Here is a 16,020-nt window from a genome sequence, read left to right as displayed (position 1 = left end):
ACACTGCAAATGTCACTACTACTCCAGAACCAACAAACACAACACAGTCATCTGTTAACAACACTGCAAATGTCACTACTACTCCAGAACCAACAAACACAACACAGTCATCTGTTAACAACACTGCAAATGTCACTACTACTCCAGAACCAGCAAACACAACACAGTCATCTGTTAACAACACTGCAAATTCCACTACTACTCCAGAACCAACAAACACAACACAGTCATCAGTTAACAACACTGCAAATGTCACTACTACTCCAGAACCAGCAAACACAACACAGTCATCAGCTAACAACACAGCAAATGCCACTACTACTCCAGAACCAACAAACACAACACAGTCATCTGTTAACAACACAGCAAATGTCACTACTACTCCAGAACCAACAACCACAACACAGTCATCACTTAACAACACTGCAAATGTCACTACTACTCCAGAACCAACAAACACAACACAGTCATCTGTTAACAACACTGCAAATGTCACTACTACTCCAGAACCAACAAACACAACACAGTCACCCCTTAACAACACTGCAAATGTCACTACTACTCCAGAACCAACCAACACAACACGGTCATCTGTTAACAACACTGCAAATTTCACTACTACTCCAGAACCTACAAACACAACACAGTCATCTGTTAACAACACTGCAAATTCCACTACTACTCCAGAACCAACAAACACAACACAGTCATTACTTAACAACACAGCAAATGCCACTACTACCCCAGAACCAACAAACACAACGCAGTCATCACTTAACAACACTGCAAATGTCACTACTACTTCAGAACCAACAAACACAACACAGTCATCTGTTAACAACACGACACTTACAACAACTACTCCAGAACCTACAAACACAACACTGTCATCATTAAATAGTAGTCCAAATCCAAACACAACATCATTAGTGACTGAGGATAGAAATTTAAACATCACTCCAAACATAAACACAACAGAGGCATCCTCCACTACCAGTACAACAGCAAACACTACTCTCAATGCTTCAACAACATCTGGGCCCTATATTACAACACAACCAATCACTACAAACATAACTACTACTCCATACCCTTTAGACACAACACAGTCATTAGGTAACATCACAACAAATACAATGACTACCCCATATTCTTCAAACACAACAATGTCATCAAGTAACAGCACAACAAATCCGATGACTACTTTAAGCTCTTTAAACACAACATCATCAAGTAACAGCACAACAAATCCAATGACTACTTTAAGCTCTTCAAACACAACAACCTCATCAAGTAACAGCACAACAAATGCAATAACTAGTCCAGCTTCTACAACCCCTACACAGACACCATTAAGTAGCAGCACAACACAGAACTTTAACACAACAGTACCAAGCACTATCTCTACAACAACAACACCACAAAGTACCATTGCACCGACGAGAAATAATACCATCTCCACCACCTCCATCACCCCTAGCCGGAGCACTAGTGGAACAAGTACAACAGGTTAGTCCATTGATTTGCTTCCAGTCTGTTCTACTTAAGTCATTACAGATTTGATTTTTTTTTTTTTTAAACTACAAGTAGAGCTTTATACAGGTCCTTCTCAAAAAATTAGCCTGTTGTGATAAAGTTCATTATTTTCTGTAATGTACTGATAAACATTAGACTTTCATATATTTTAGATTCATTACACACAACTGAAGTAGTTCAAGCCTTTTAATTATTTTAATATTGATGATTTTGGCATACAGCTCATGAAAACCCAAAATTCCTATCTCAAAAAATTAGCATATCATGAAAAGGTTCTCTAAACGAGCTATTAACCTAATCATCTGAATCAACTAATTAACTCTAAACACCTGCAAAAGATTCCTGAGGCTTTTAAAAACTCCCAGCCTGGTTCCTTACTCAAAACCGCAATCATGGGTGAGACTGCCGACCTGACTGCTGTCCAGAAGGCCATCATTGACACCCTCAAGCAAGAGGGTAAGACACAAAAAGAAATTTCTGAACGAATAGGCTGTTCCCAGAGTGCTGTATCAAGGCACCTCAGTGGGAAGTCTGTGAGAAGGAAAAAGTGTGGCAGAAAACGCTGCACAACGAGAAGAGGTGACCGGACCCTGAGGAAGATTGTGGAGAAGGACCGATTCCAGACCTTGGGGGACCTGCGGAAGCAGTGGACTGAGTCTGAAGTAGAAACATCCAGAGCCACCGTGTACAGGCGTGTGCAGGAAATGGGCTACAGGTGCCGCATTCCCCAGGTCAAGCCACTTTTGAACCAGAAACAGCGGCAGAAGCGCCTGACCTGGGCTACAGAGAAGCAGCACTGGACTGTTGCTCAGTGGTCCAAAGTACTTTTTTCGGATAAAAGCAAATTTTGCATGTCATTCGGAAATCAAGGTGCCAGAGCCTGGAGGAAGACTGGGGAGAGGGAAATGCCAAAATGCCTGAAGTCCAGTGTCAAGTACCCACAGTCAGTGATGGTCTGGGGTGCCATGTCAGCTGCTGGTGTTGGTCCACTGTGTTTTATCAAGGGTAGGGTCAATGCAGCTAGCTATCAGGAGATTTTGGAGCACTTCATGCTTCCATCTGCTGAAAAGCTTTATGGAGATGAAGATTTCATTTTTCAGCACGACCTGGCACCTGCACACAGTGCCAAAACCACTGGTAAATGGTTTACTGACCATGGTATTACTGTGCTCAATTGGCCTGCCAACTCTCCTGACCTGAACCCCATAGAGAATCTGTGGGATATTGTGAAGAGAAAGTTGAGAGACGCAAGACCCAACACTCTGGATGAGCTTAAGGCCGCTATCGAAGCATCCTGGGCCTCCATAACACCTCAGCAGTGCCACAGGCTGATTGCCTCCATGCCACGCCTCATTGAAGCAGTCATTTCTGCAAAAGGATTACCGACCAAGTACTGAGTGCATAACTAAACATAATTATTTGAAGGTTGACTTTTTTTGTATTAAAAACACTTTTCTATTATTGGTCGGATGAAATATGCTAATTTTTTGAGAGAATTTTGTGTTTTCATGAGCTGTATGCCAAAATCATCAATATTAAAACAATTAAAAGGCTTGAACTACTTCAGTTGTGTGTAATGAATCTAAAATATATGAAAGTCTAATGTTTATCAGTACATTACAGAAAATAATGAACTTTATCACAATAGGCTAATTTTTTGAGAAGGACCTGTATACCAGTTTATCATTGTATTCAAATTGATGAATGTTGTTCAGACAAATAATTTTAGATACAAGAATCATGGTTAGGAGGAATCTCTCAAATATAAATACAAGTATTTCCATAAACACTTACCTTCACTACCATGTAAATGGTAAATAGTAAATGGCTCTCTCTTACCTCATGTTACAGTGACCACGACAACAGAGGATCCTCAGTCTGTGGTGAATCAGCTTCTGGACCAGTCCAGTGACTTTAACAGCATGAACTCTTCTCAAGTACAGAATTTGGTCAACAAACTAGAAGATGTTTTATCGGCACCAAACATCAGCTCGCTTGTGGGGGAGGGTGCTATCTCTGTTATAAACAAACTCCTTGATGCTCCTCAAAGCACTGTAGCCTCCTCATCCAACCGGTAAGAGACATCCTCTGGATGAAACACCTTAGCTAGAGAACAATGCACATGACTATATGAGAATTTAAGGTAATGGTGGAATTGATGCATTGTTTCTTTTTCAGCTTGATCAAAGTTGTAGATGCTCTGGCGATGAAATTGGTCCTTTCGGACTCGTCAGTAAAGATAACACGTTCATCCCTTGCGATGGAGGTTGTAAAAATTGATGGAACCAACTTTCCAGGAATGTCATTCTCCATGAATGACCCATCAGACATAGCGGTAAAGGCGGAGAATTAATCTGAATATGGAAAAGGCATGAGTTCTTGCATAGTAAAATTTAAAAGCCAGTCATGCTCCAATTATGCCAGTGTAGATTATAGAGCATTTTATCTTAATTATCACTTTAACCTAAGGCATGTGAAGCACAACAAATATTTACAGTATGTTTTGCAATTAACTGTAAAGTACTAAGGTATTTCAACACCTTTTTCTATTTCTTCCACAGCAATGTGTCAAAGCTTGTTTTATTTAATAAAAAAAATATATGCCATATGTTTTAGTAATAATACTTTTTATTAGTAATTGGGGTGTTACTGGGATGTTCACTAATTAGCCATAACATTAAAACTGTTAACATTAAAAACACTTTGGTTCTGGCACCTTGAACCATGGTGGCACAGGGCCTCTTGGGGTGTTCTCTGGTGTCTGGCACCAGCTTTTTTATTATTATTATTGTGAGTTTTGTGGTAGGGACCCCATGGATCAGATGTGTTTGTCTGTGCGTCCCATGGGGCTCAATCAGATTGGGATCTGGGGAATTTGGAGGGTGGGTCAGGGGCCTTGAGCTCTTTGCAGGCTTTGGTGCACTGAGTGTTCTGGTGCCTTTCTATTGTGGCCAGCATTGCTTTTTTGGGGGGGGATTAGACCTGGCAGGTTTGCATTTTGTCCCTGCAGGTTTGGGTGTTCATGATCCTGTCACCAGTTTACTGGCAACGTTTAGGCTGATTAATGTATATTTCTATTTAATGTTCTGTAAGGTTGATAAACCAAGTTAGTTTAGGTATTTTTAAATGTTGTATTTTGTATATTTTAAATATCTTAATCATAAAAAACAGTCATTTTATTAAGAAACAGCAGATCACAAACTCCTGTCTTGAAGACTTCGCAATGAATGAAATCAAAAGTTTACCTCTGACTGTGATAAGTTCAATCCTGTCCTGATATCGCTCTAAGTGTTTGTGGTTGTGTGTTTGATTCCAGGTGAAGAACAGAAAAAGGAGGTCTGTAGCTAGTCCCGTGGGTTCCATCACACTCCCGGCCTCTCTGACAAACGGCCTCACGCCAGAGCAAAAGAAACAGGCGTCCCGGCTTCAGTTCACATTCTTCCAAAAGACCACCCTGTTTGAGGTGAGGAATTCTGAGAGAGAGATGTCCTTTAGTAGCCATTAATATGACCAAGATGATGATACAATGTGTGTGTGTGTGTGTGTGTGTGTGTGTGTGTGTGTGTGTGTGTGTGAATGATTGCAGGACAAATACAATAATAAGACCTTAAACAGCCTCGTTCTGGGGATGAGCGTGGCCAACCAGTCCATCAGAGACCTGAGTGATCATGTGCAGATCTCTCTAAAGAACACAAATACTCAAAAGGTACTCATACACTCTCTCACACACAGCACCATACCAGTTACTGTCATTTATTGTTTTTGTCAGCCATCTGATTTCTTTTTCTTCTCCTACAGGGAAACCGGACTTGTGTTTTTTGGGACTTTAACAAAAATGGTAAGATACAATACTATCATGTATGCCATGTTAGATCACTAAACTGTCAGGAACAATGGCAGTACCCTACACAATTGTACCCTTGCTTGTAATGTTTGAACAATACATATTAAAGTTACAAGGTGTGTACTCTTAAAAAACATTGTTCAAAGGTTTTTGCATTACCTTCTTCGGGTGAATACAAAAGTTATAAAGGTACAGGTCCTTTTGTCAGTACCAGATAAATACAGTGGTGTGAAAAACTATTTGCCCCCTTCCTGATTTCTTATTCTTTTGCATGTTTGTCACACAAAATGTTTCTGATCATCAAACACATTTAACTATTAGTCAAAGATAACATAATTGAACACAAAATGCAGTTTTTAAATGATGGTTTTTATTATTTAGGATGAAAAAAAATCCAAACCTACATGGCCCTGTGTGAAAAAGTGATTGCCCCCCTTGTTAAAAAATAACTTAACTGTGGTTTATCACACCTGAGTTCAATTTCTGTAGTCACCCCCAGGCCTGATTACTGCCACACCTGTTTCAATCAAGAAATCACTTCAATAGGAGCTACCTGACACAGAGAAGTAGACCAAAAGCACCTCAAAAGCTAGACATCATGCCAAGATCCAAAGAAATTCAGGAACAAATGAGAACAAAAGTAATTGAGATCTATCAGTCTGGTAAAGGTTATAAAGCCATTTCTAAAGCTTTGGGACTCCAGCGAACCACAGTGAGAGCCATTATCCACAAATGGCAAAAACATGGAACAGTGGTGAACCTTCCCAGGAGTGGCCGGCCGACCAAAATTACCCCAAGAGCGCAGAGACGACTCATCCGAGGGGCCACAAAAGACCCCAGGACAACATTTAAAGAACTGCAGGCCTCACTTGCCTCAATTAAGGTCAGTGTTCATGACTCCACTATAAGAGAGAGACTGGGCAAAAACGGCCTGCATGGCAGATTTCCAAGGCGCAAACCACTTTTAAGCAAAAAGAACATTAAGGCTCGTCTCAATTTTGCTAAAAAAAACATCTCAATGATTGCCAAGACTTTTGGAAAAAATACCTTGTGGACCGACGAGACAAAAGTTGAACTTTTTGGAAAGTCCGTGTCCCGTTACATCTGGCGTAAAAGTAACACAGCATTTCAGAAAAAGAACATCATACCAACAGTAAAATATGGTGGTGGTAGTGTGATGGTCTGGGGTTGTTTTGCTGCTTCAGGACCTGGAAGGCTTGCTGTGATAGATGGAACCATGAATTCTACTATCTACCAAAAAATCCTGAAGGAGAATGTCCGGCCATCTGTTCGTCAACTCAAGCTGAAGCGATCTTGGGTGCTGCAGCAGGAAAATGACCCAAAACACACCAGCAAATCCACCACTGAATGGCTGAAAAAAACAAAATGAAGACTTTGGAGTGGCCTAGTCAAAGTCCTGACCTGAATCCTATTGAGATGTTGTGGCATGACCTTAAAAAGGCGGTTCATGCTAGAAAACCCTCAAATAAAGCTGAATTACAACAATTCTGCAAAGATGAGTGGGCCAAAATTCCTCCAGAGTGCTGTAAAAGACTTGTTGCAAGTTATCACAAATGCTTGATTGCAGTTATTGCTGCTAAGGGTGGCCCAACCAGTTATTAGGTTCAGGGGGCAATTACTCTTTCATACAGGGCCATGTAGGTTTGGATATTTTTTCTCCCTAAATAATAAAAACCATCATTTAAAAACTGCATTTTGTGTTCACTTGTGTTATCTTTGACTAATCGTTAAATGTGTTTGATGATCAGAAACATTTTGTGTGACAAACATGCAAAAGAAAAAGAAATCAGGAAGGGGGCAAATAGTTTTTCACACCACTGTATAAGATAAGATAAGATAAACCTTTATTAGTCCCACAAGTGGGAAATTTGTTTTGCAACGGCAGCAAGTGGACAGTACAAAGTTAAAAATTAAGAAACAACAGAATAAAGTAAAAGAAATCAAAAATGGGGGGAAAAAATACTAACAGTATAAATATTAACAGTGGATATAATATTACAGTTTGTATTTCAAATCATGTATTAAGTTGCATTTAGTTTGATTTGAGTTTTTCTCGCGTTACTTTGCTGTAACCCTGTTCCCTGAAAAAGCGGGAACGAGATGCTGCATTAAAACGCAATCTTTCTGTATTGCCGGTTGTGAAGCATGTGTGTGTCAAACACGCCAAATTTTGGCATATATAACCTCGGTCAGGTGATGTCACCTGATGAAGCACACCTGCAGGTTATAAATAGAAGTGAATCGGAAACATTCCTCAGAACAATTTTGTCTGAAAGGACGTCCAGTCACGCAAGCAATGGGACATTGGAGCGCAGCATCTCGAGCAGAAAGTAACCCGTGACTTTCCCTTTCAAAAGCTTCACTCGATGCTGCGTGAAAACGCTTTGGAAACGAGAATACCAACGCTGCCGCACTGCAAGTGTCTGGACCCCCAAGGTTGTGTAGTGTGTACTCACAAAGGACAAGGAGGTCTCAGAGCTAGCTCTGGGAGGCTGACTCGAGGACCCATGAGCCCGGAGTAGCATGAACATCCAGAATATAAAATCTGACAAATTTGTGCGGAGAGGACCATCCCTCCGCATGACACACTCGCTGCAGGGGGACACCTCTTGCCAGCGCAATAGATGAGGCAATTCCCCTGGTTAGATAAGCCCTGATTCCTAGAGGCGAAATGGGACCATGTGCCTCATAGGCTAGGGCAATAGCATCTCTCACCCAATGTGACCACCTAACAGGAGCTGACTTTAGTCGTTCAAAAGAGGTGTCAATCAGACCTTTGAGCACAATAGATAAGTCCCCAGAAAGGACAGTGACTCTAGTGGGCGGCCTCAACTATTTAGCTCTGAAATATTGTTCCCTGTGCCTGAGACAGAAGATCCCCCCTCACTATTAGTCAGAGGCGCGAACCCTGTTGACGACCCTGGCCAAGGCTCCCGGGAGCAGAGCTATCAGGAAAACGCATAAAGGCGTAATCTGGGCCACGTATGGGCCAAGGCGTCCAGACCCAGGGGAGCTGGAAGAGTCAGAGAATAGTAAAGGGGACATTTGCTATTTCCTGCGAGGCAAAGACGTCCACCTCTGCTACATGAGAAATCTCTTCCAGATAGACTGACTACTTCGGGGTGGGGGTTCCATTTCCCGCGTGTCAGAGCTTGACTGGACAGTAAATCTGCTTCCACATTATATGCCCTGGAATGTAAATCGCCCTGAGGGACAGGAACTTGTCCTGTGCCCAAAGCAGAACCTGGTGCGCTAGCTTATTCAAGCGCCGCGAGCACAGTCCGCTCTGGCAATTTATATATGAGACTAGCGTAGTGTTGTCCACCTGCACTAGGACTTGGTAGCCTCTCAACTGCTGGAGGAAGTGCTTTAGGGCCAAAAATAGAGCCATAATTTCTAGGCAATTGATGTGCCATGTGAGAATGATGACTTGCATTACATTTGGTAGACGCTCTTATCCAGAGCGACTTACATTTTTATCTCATTACACATCTGAGCAGTTGAGGGTTAAGGGCCTTGCTCAAAGGCCCTACAGTGACAACTTGGTGGTTGTGGGGTTTGAACCTGGGATCTTCCGAACTGTAGTCCATTGCCTTATCCACTGAGCTACCCCCAGCCCTTGTGGGGGGGGGGGGGGGGGGGGCTCTCCAGCTCCCTTGGGCCATCTAAGACCGACCCCAGCCTGTGAGGGAAGCATCTGTCATTAGCATCTTGCAACGACAAGACGGACTTAGAGTGGGACCCAAAGTCAGAAACCGGGGTCTGAACCACATAGAAAGGGTACGAAGCTCCTGGCGCGTAACCCTTATTGGGGATTGGCCCTGGAGTAAAATCCCCTGGTTCTTAGCCACAACTGAGATGCTCTCATGTGTAGAAGGCCCAAAGGTATTACCGTGGATGCAGCTGCCATGAGAGCTAAAGATCTCTGAAAGTAATGAACAGTCACTTTCTGGTCTAGCTTGTGTTCCTTGAGGGTGTTGAGAATGGATTCGACACGAGCGGGAGACAGCTTGGAAGGAAGTGTTGGCTTTTCAGGGAGGATGATGTCCCAGAAGAGATAGCCTGGAAGCGTCTCTTCTATCTGGGGCGTCATCAGATAACCTCGCGTTTCCATGTCAACTATATTTAAATAAATAAATAAGTCGACGGCACGAAAACACGGAATGAATAGCTTACTCCATGAAAGGGTTAACCCATCATGGAGGTTACTAAGGAAAGGGAGAGAGCATCATTGAGGCTCAGCCCCCCGGCCACCCGACAGAAACCTGTCGTCTAATTTGAGTGCTTGGAGGCTATTTCCATCTCTGCGGAAGCGAGAGAAAATGTCTATCCTGCCGATTTCACAAGAAGCGCAAGGCGCGCTTGAGAAGCGGACGGAGGAATTTCCCGATCCAGCGAGCGCAAGAGAAAAGAGGGGATCCGTCCCCGCAATTTTTTTTTTTTTTTGGTCTTTCCTATCTATTTACAAGAAGCGCCGAGGCACGCTTGAGAAGTGGACGGAAAACTTCCTGATTCGGCGAGAACACGAGAGAAAGGGGGATTCCTTTCCTTCTGCCTCTATATGATATTAAGATTTCCCTGCTATTTCTTAAAAATAAATTCATCAGCAGCATGTTTTTCTATCACAACTGGAAGTTATGTATCAACAGATCTTTACACTTCCTCTACTGCACTCTATTGGCCTTGGCGGCAAACTAACCTGGATGACTTAACACCTTGACTTTATATGATGTGTCACATGGTTGTTCCCTCACCAGACTTGTTTTTTCCCTATCTCTTGATCTTAATGACTAAAATAAAAACACTGATTGTCATGTTAGCAAGAGAACAAAAACAGCATTAACTCCTCTGTCCTGAAAATGGAGAAAAACTTTAAGTTTCAACTTTATCTGTTACAAAGATACTGACACTGAAGACTCCTTGAAAAAAAAATGTTTAAAAAATGTCATATCCTTGCCGATAACTTCTTGCCGAAATCTATCAATGACTCTGAATATTTTTTTTTCAAGTTATGTTGTACAATAACTGTGAATTATCTGTTACTACTGTACACATACAAAACACCTCTGGATCAATCAGAATAAAGGAATCATTAGAGCTGTGGTATGACTGTAATTCTAATCACTTTTATAACGTATTGCAGGTGGAGCAGGAGGTTGGAACACTAGCGGCTGTTCTCTTGTGAACAGCACAGATACCGATACGACGTGTAGCTGCAACCACTTGACCAGCTTTGCTGTGCTACTGGTGAGCATCAGTAATTGAAATCTGTGTTTCTTTGTTAAAATAAAGAATGACGTGTTCAAAAGAAATACATATTTCTGTCTAAATATGATTGCATTCTGACGCATCACACACTGTTTGGTATCTTCATGAAGGACCTCTCCAGAGACACCAATATTGATCAAGTGCAGAGCACCATCCTCACCTTCATTAGTTTTATTGGATGTGGAATTTCCTCCATCTTCCTTGCTATCACACTTCTCACCTACCTGGGCTTTGAGTGAGTCCAACAAACCCTCCATATTCTCCATATACAAATATAAAATGATGCATGATGTCATGCTTTCTTTTTATTCATTCATCCTCTTATACTTATCTCCTCAGCAAACTTCGCAGAGACATTCCCTCCAAGATCCTCATCCACCTGTGTTTTGCCCTTTTCCTACTCAACATGACCTTCCTGCTCGACTCTTGGCTGGCGCTCTACAAGGACGCCGTCGGCCTCTGCATCTCCACAGCCTTTTTCCTGCACTACTTCTTGCTCGCCTCCTTCACGTGGATGGGTCTGGAGGCTTTGCATCTCTACCTGAGTGTCGTCAAAGTCTTCAGAAACTTTGTATCACATTACATGCTGAAGTTCTCCCTAGCAGGATGGGGTGAGTTCCTCCAGAGAAACAGCTGATGCAGTTGCATTTGGACGGTGATTTAGTTTACTATTGGTGTGTTTATGCATTTCAGGGATACCATTAATCGTGGTTATCATTGTGATTTCGGTGGACAAAAATAACTACGGCCTTGTTCAGTATGCAAAATACGCCAATGCAACTACGGACGATTTGTAAGTTGAAGCAGTCTGGAAAATAAGTTCATCCCAATGGAGCTTGATGGTATTTTTTTTACAACTTTGTTTGTTTTTCTTTTCAGCTGTTGGTTTAAGAATAACATAGCCTACTACGTGTCAGTTGTGGCCTACTTCTGTGCGATCTTCGTGGTCAACATGATCATGTTTGTGGTGGTCATGGTTCAGCTGAGACGCATCAAACGTCAAAATCCCCATAACAGCAAATACCGAAATGGACTTCAGGATCTCCGTAGCGTTGCTGGTCTGGTCGTCCTACTTGGCCTCACCTGGGGATTTGCTTTTTTTGCTTGGGGCCCTCTCAACTTACCATTCATGTATCTCTTCAGCATCTTCAACTCCTTCCAAGGTGAGAGCAATTAACATCTTGTTACAACTTGTATGCACTAGCATGCAGGAATCATGAATTAATGTGTGTTCTTTCTATGTCCAAAGGTCTTTTCATCTTCGTGTTTCACTGTGCGATAAAGCAGAGTGTCCAGAGACAATGGCGGATATACCTCTGTTGTGGCAAATTCCGAATAGGCGAAAATTCAGGTACAATTTTCGACATTTACTTGCAAACAGGTTGCACATTCTTCTTTTCCTTAACCTTAAGCTCCAATCCCCCCAACCCCTTAATGCACCAGGAAATTATCATTGTATGAAGTTCTAAATCATTCCTTGCTTATGTGTACAGATTGGAGCCGGGTAGCTCAAAACAAAAGTAAGGTCTCAGTTACAACAACCCACCTGTCTATATCCTCCAACAATTCAACTCCTTCAAGAACCTCCTCAATGAGCGGTGGTAGCTTAGAAGTACCATCATCCTTTAGAGGTGAGTTATAAGTGGATATTGTTTGATAAGGGGGGCTTTTCATTAACCAGATATTTATTTAGGTCTCATTTATGGAAAGAGTCTTTGGTGAGGGAACTTTATTTTTTGTTTTATTTTATTTATCCTTTATTTAACGAGGAGAAGCCCATTGAGATTAAAAATCTCTTTTGCAAGGGAAACCTGGCCAAGATAGGCAGCTAAAAAACATCACATTACATACATACAACAATAATAGAAACAGTTTAAAAGCCAAATTTTGCACCTACAATGAAATCTCAATCAAAAACATTGACATATGACACATCTCATTTTTAACTTAAAAACACTCAAAGGAATAAATTTACTAAGTTTTAAATTGTTCTGCAGCAAATTCCATGTAAAGGGTGCAGAATAAACAAAGGCCCTTTTACCCAACTCAGTACTAATATGTATGAACTGCCACTAATAAAGCTGGAAATTTTCCTTCAATTAAAAAAAAAAATTTTTTCCGGACAGTTTAGTTTTTGCTTTGTTGCAGTTTCTGAGTAACATGACAAGCTTGTGTTATTTTGTCTCATTAACTTCAACAGAGAGAAAAAAATTCAGCCTGGGGAGAAAAAAGTGTTTATAGTTGGTATAGTGTAAGTGATGACAGCAATGAACTAATTTTAAAGATGTTCCATGGAATTAAATGTAATAATCAGGTATGAATTATGACTTGTTCTTTAAACAACACAAGTCAACTCAGGTCTCGGAGCTCCCCCAATGTGTGTGGGGGTTTGTGTTAGTGCCCCAGCTGAAATACCCCTAGGATATGCCTCAAACTATCTCTGTTTTACTCCTCGTTCAAATGCACCAATTTAGTGTCTATGTACAGTAAGTCCCCTACATATGAACATTTATGTTAAGAAGTTCCGAAGATACAAACATGTGTTTAAAGCTAGATCACATGTCTTGCATACATTGTCACATGCAGTGTGCATCCTTTACAAGTGGTTGTGGTGTAGTGTACAGTATCGCAGTTCAAGCGTAAAAGCAGCGTCGACGAAGCTGGACCTGCTAAGATGCGCCAAGCAATAACCTTGGAGACAAGAGTGAAAATATACAACCTCAGGAGTTTTACTTCATTACGCTTTCCTGTTTTTTTTTAAATTTATTTTATTAATTTCATTCACAAATAACTATAGTAATATATTATAACAGTTTTTTTAATTAAAAAAATATATTGATTGATTCATTAGTTTATAATTTTTATTGTTTTTTTATATTTTTTTATTTTTAATTTCATTTTACTAAATTAAAAAGTTTACATATAAAAATATAAATTCAGTTTCTTTAAATAAACTTTTTCCAAGTCGCATAGCATTGTGAAATATTAAGCAGAATACATAGTGTGTCTGTGCCCTGAGAAATATATGCGAACCTAACCCCTTACCCTGACCCTAAACCTAAACCTAGCCTTAACCGCTAACCTTCACCCAGACCCTAACCTAACCCTAACCGAGAGAATGTAATATACTGTCTTTAGTATCCTAGTACGTAGATACCTGCAGTCATTCAGCGCTTCTTAAACTCATTCAAATTTCCAATCTTTAATAATGTAGTAGATGTAAATATTCATATGCAGCCTTTAAACTTATGTCGAAGTAAAAAAAGAAAAATATACAATTTCAAACTCTAGCAGAAAAACAGAATAAACAAACGTAGTGGATTGTTTTGAACACAGAACTGAGTTAATGAAAGTCGTGTGTTGGGTGTGTGCCCATAGCAAAACAACTAAATTATAAAACGCAGAAAGACTTTTTATTTAGTTTATTTATTTAGTGACTGTCGTGCCTAACTGTAAGAGCCGCAGTTTCATTGTTGCATTTCTGCGCCAGTATGTATGACTTTTTATTGATAAACTGCTCAAATCAGCGCGCACGTTGATTTGACTTTTTATTAAAGTGTTCATGAGAAGATTTTCTAAAAGTCATATTCACAACCACATTCCAGCCATTCACAGACAATGTGCTTTGTGCTATGTTGTTGTTTGTGGTCGGAGTTTATTATGAGTGAAATAAGGCTGCTCACATCAGCACGAGCTCCCATTGGCCAATAGGAACATTGCAAAATTGACAAAAAGGATTTTTCTCACTTTTTATTTGTTTGTTTGTTTGTACATGCACATCACAGACCCGTCTGAACATCTTAATATAAACCAAAATAGATTTTCGCATAATTGGACCCCTTTAATAAAAGATTTTTTAACCAGAATCTGAAGGCAGGAAAAAAATCAGCACTAAATAAATAAATAAATAATCTTCCACTGTAGAGTTAATTACTTTCCTCCATCAGCATGACATTAAAGTTTTTACTTTATTTCTGGTTTCAGATTTATTTTTTTTATGGTTTGGTATGTTTTTTTAAAACAGCACATTTTTCATTTTCACATTTCAGGCTCACCGGGGAACGACAGCGGATTGGGGTCTTTCGAGGAGTCCAACAACCTCATGCATCGCCGCTCCGTACGCTGACGTGAGTGACGTGTGCTCATAGGATTCCCACGCAATCTGTGAACAAAGTCACCTTTTTTGCACTACAGTCACTCTGAACAGGGACGAACTGTGAATTCTTGATTGACTCAGGGATTCTGGGAAATCTTTTCTAGTTTTGTTCCCTAATCCTAACAGAGCTTCTGGATGGGCTGCGACCCTGAGCAAAATAAAACGGATAATAAAGGTTAGATTAAATGTGAAACAGAGAAATAGTAGTCTGTCGAAGCTGAGATGCATTTCATATGCTTACAGAGGGTGACAAAGCTTGAGGATGGAGACAGGTTTACAATTAGGCAAATATATTAATCTAATGAACATCAGTTTATGGTCAAGAATTTAATGTTTTTTGTTTGTTTGTTTTTTGTTTGTTTGTTTTTTGCCAGAGGCTCTGTTTCAAGAAGGAAATAAATTTTTTAGATGAACAAAAACTGAGAAAAATACTTGAAAAAAACTAAACTATATAAAAAAAACTCCTCTGTATATAAAGAATGTAGACAAAAGAACAGAAAGCAGTATTATACACGACCTATCCATTAAGCTTCATATTTCACATACTGATATTATTTAATGCTTTTATACCATTTTGAAATTGATGAATGTACAAAGACACCGTAGATGTCTATATTTATACAAACAAAAATAAGTCTGTAAACTTTAAACAGAGAGGTTCGTTTCTCTATGAATTTATTATTTAATCACTTTATTGAAGGTACTATATGTCTTCAAAAAAAATTCTATCTCTAAAAGTTTTCTCATCGATAATCGTATTCCCACATGACACCCAGCGTTCCCTGGACGTTCTTCGTACCCTCCCTGACCCGGACCGAGATAAAGCATTCGTAAAAGATGAAGGAAAGTAATTTAGAGGACTCGTGTTTAAATTACCAGCACTCAAGTTTATCTGATTCTGTCTTATCATGGGGTACTGCTGCACTTTAAAACGCTATGATTTTTCATGTTTAACATTATTTATTTTTCAAAAATGGAAGAAAATGTGTACGTTTTGGTCCTGAATTTCCTATTCTTCTAGAAAATATTATATTAAAAAATTTATTTCTGGGAGAAATTATACAGTTCTTAAACTTGCCTGTTCTTACAGGTTATTTTTAACTATAACCTGTTTTAAATTTTAGGTCACTATATAGTCACAATAAACATGATGATTATTATTATTATGATGATGATGATTATTATTATTATTATT

The 16,020-nt window shown here is 40.0% G+C and overlaps 1 protein-coding gene across 1 annotated transcript; it reads left to right on the top strand.

Moving 5' to 3' along the window:
- The first annotated feature begins 43 nt into the window (after nt 1-43).
- Nucleotides 44-15,944, top strand: adgrg2a (adhesion G protein-coupled receptor G2a). The gene is made up of 14 exons (XM_053487330.1): nt 44-1,509; nt 3,388-3,610; nt 3,715-3,871; nt 4,853-4,999; nt 5,123-5,242; nt 5,335-5,374; nt 10,545-10,648; nt 10,780-10,904; nt 11,009-11,280; nt 11,363-11,462; nt 11,549-11,832; nt 11,919-12,020; nt 12,163-12,300; nt 14,719-15,944. Exons 1-14 carry the CDS (start codon nt 1,137-1,139, stop codon nt 14,793-14,795), a joined length of 2,262 nt encoding a protein of 753 aa, XP_053343305.1. The 5' UTR covers nt 44-1,136; the 3' UTR covers nt 14,796-15,944.
- The last annotated feature ends 76 nt before the right edge of the window (nt 15,945-16,020 follow it).

The sequence above is a fragment of the Clarias gariepinus genome, chromosome 26, assembly GCF_024256425.1.
Source record: "Clarias gariepinus isolate MV-2021 ecotype Netherlands chromosome 26, CGAR_prim_01v2, whole genome shotgun sequence".
In the NCBI taxonomy this organism is placed as follows: Eukaryota; Metazoa; Chordata; class Actinopteri; order Siluriformes; family Clariidae; genus Clarias; species Clarias gariepinus.
Note: the sequence above shows the minus strand (reverse complement) of the source record. Positions and strands in the feature narration are given on the sequence as shown.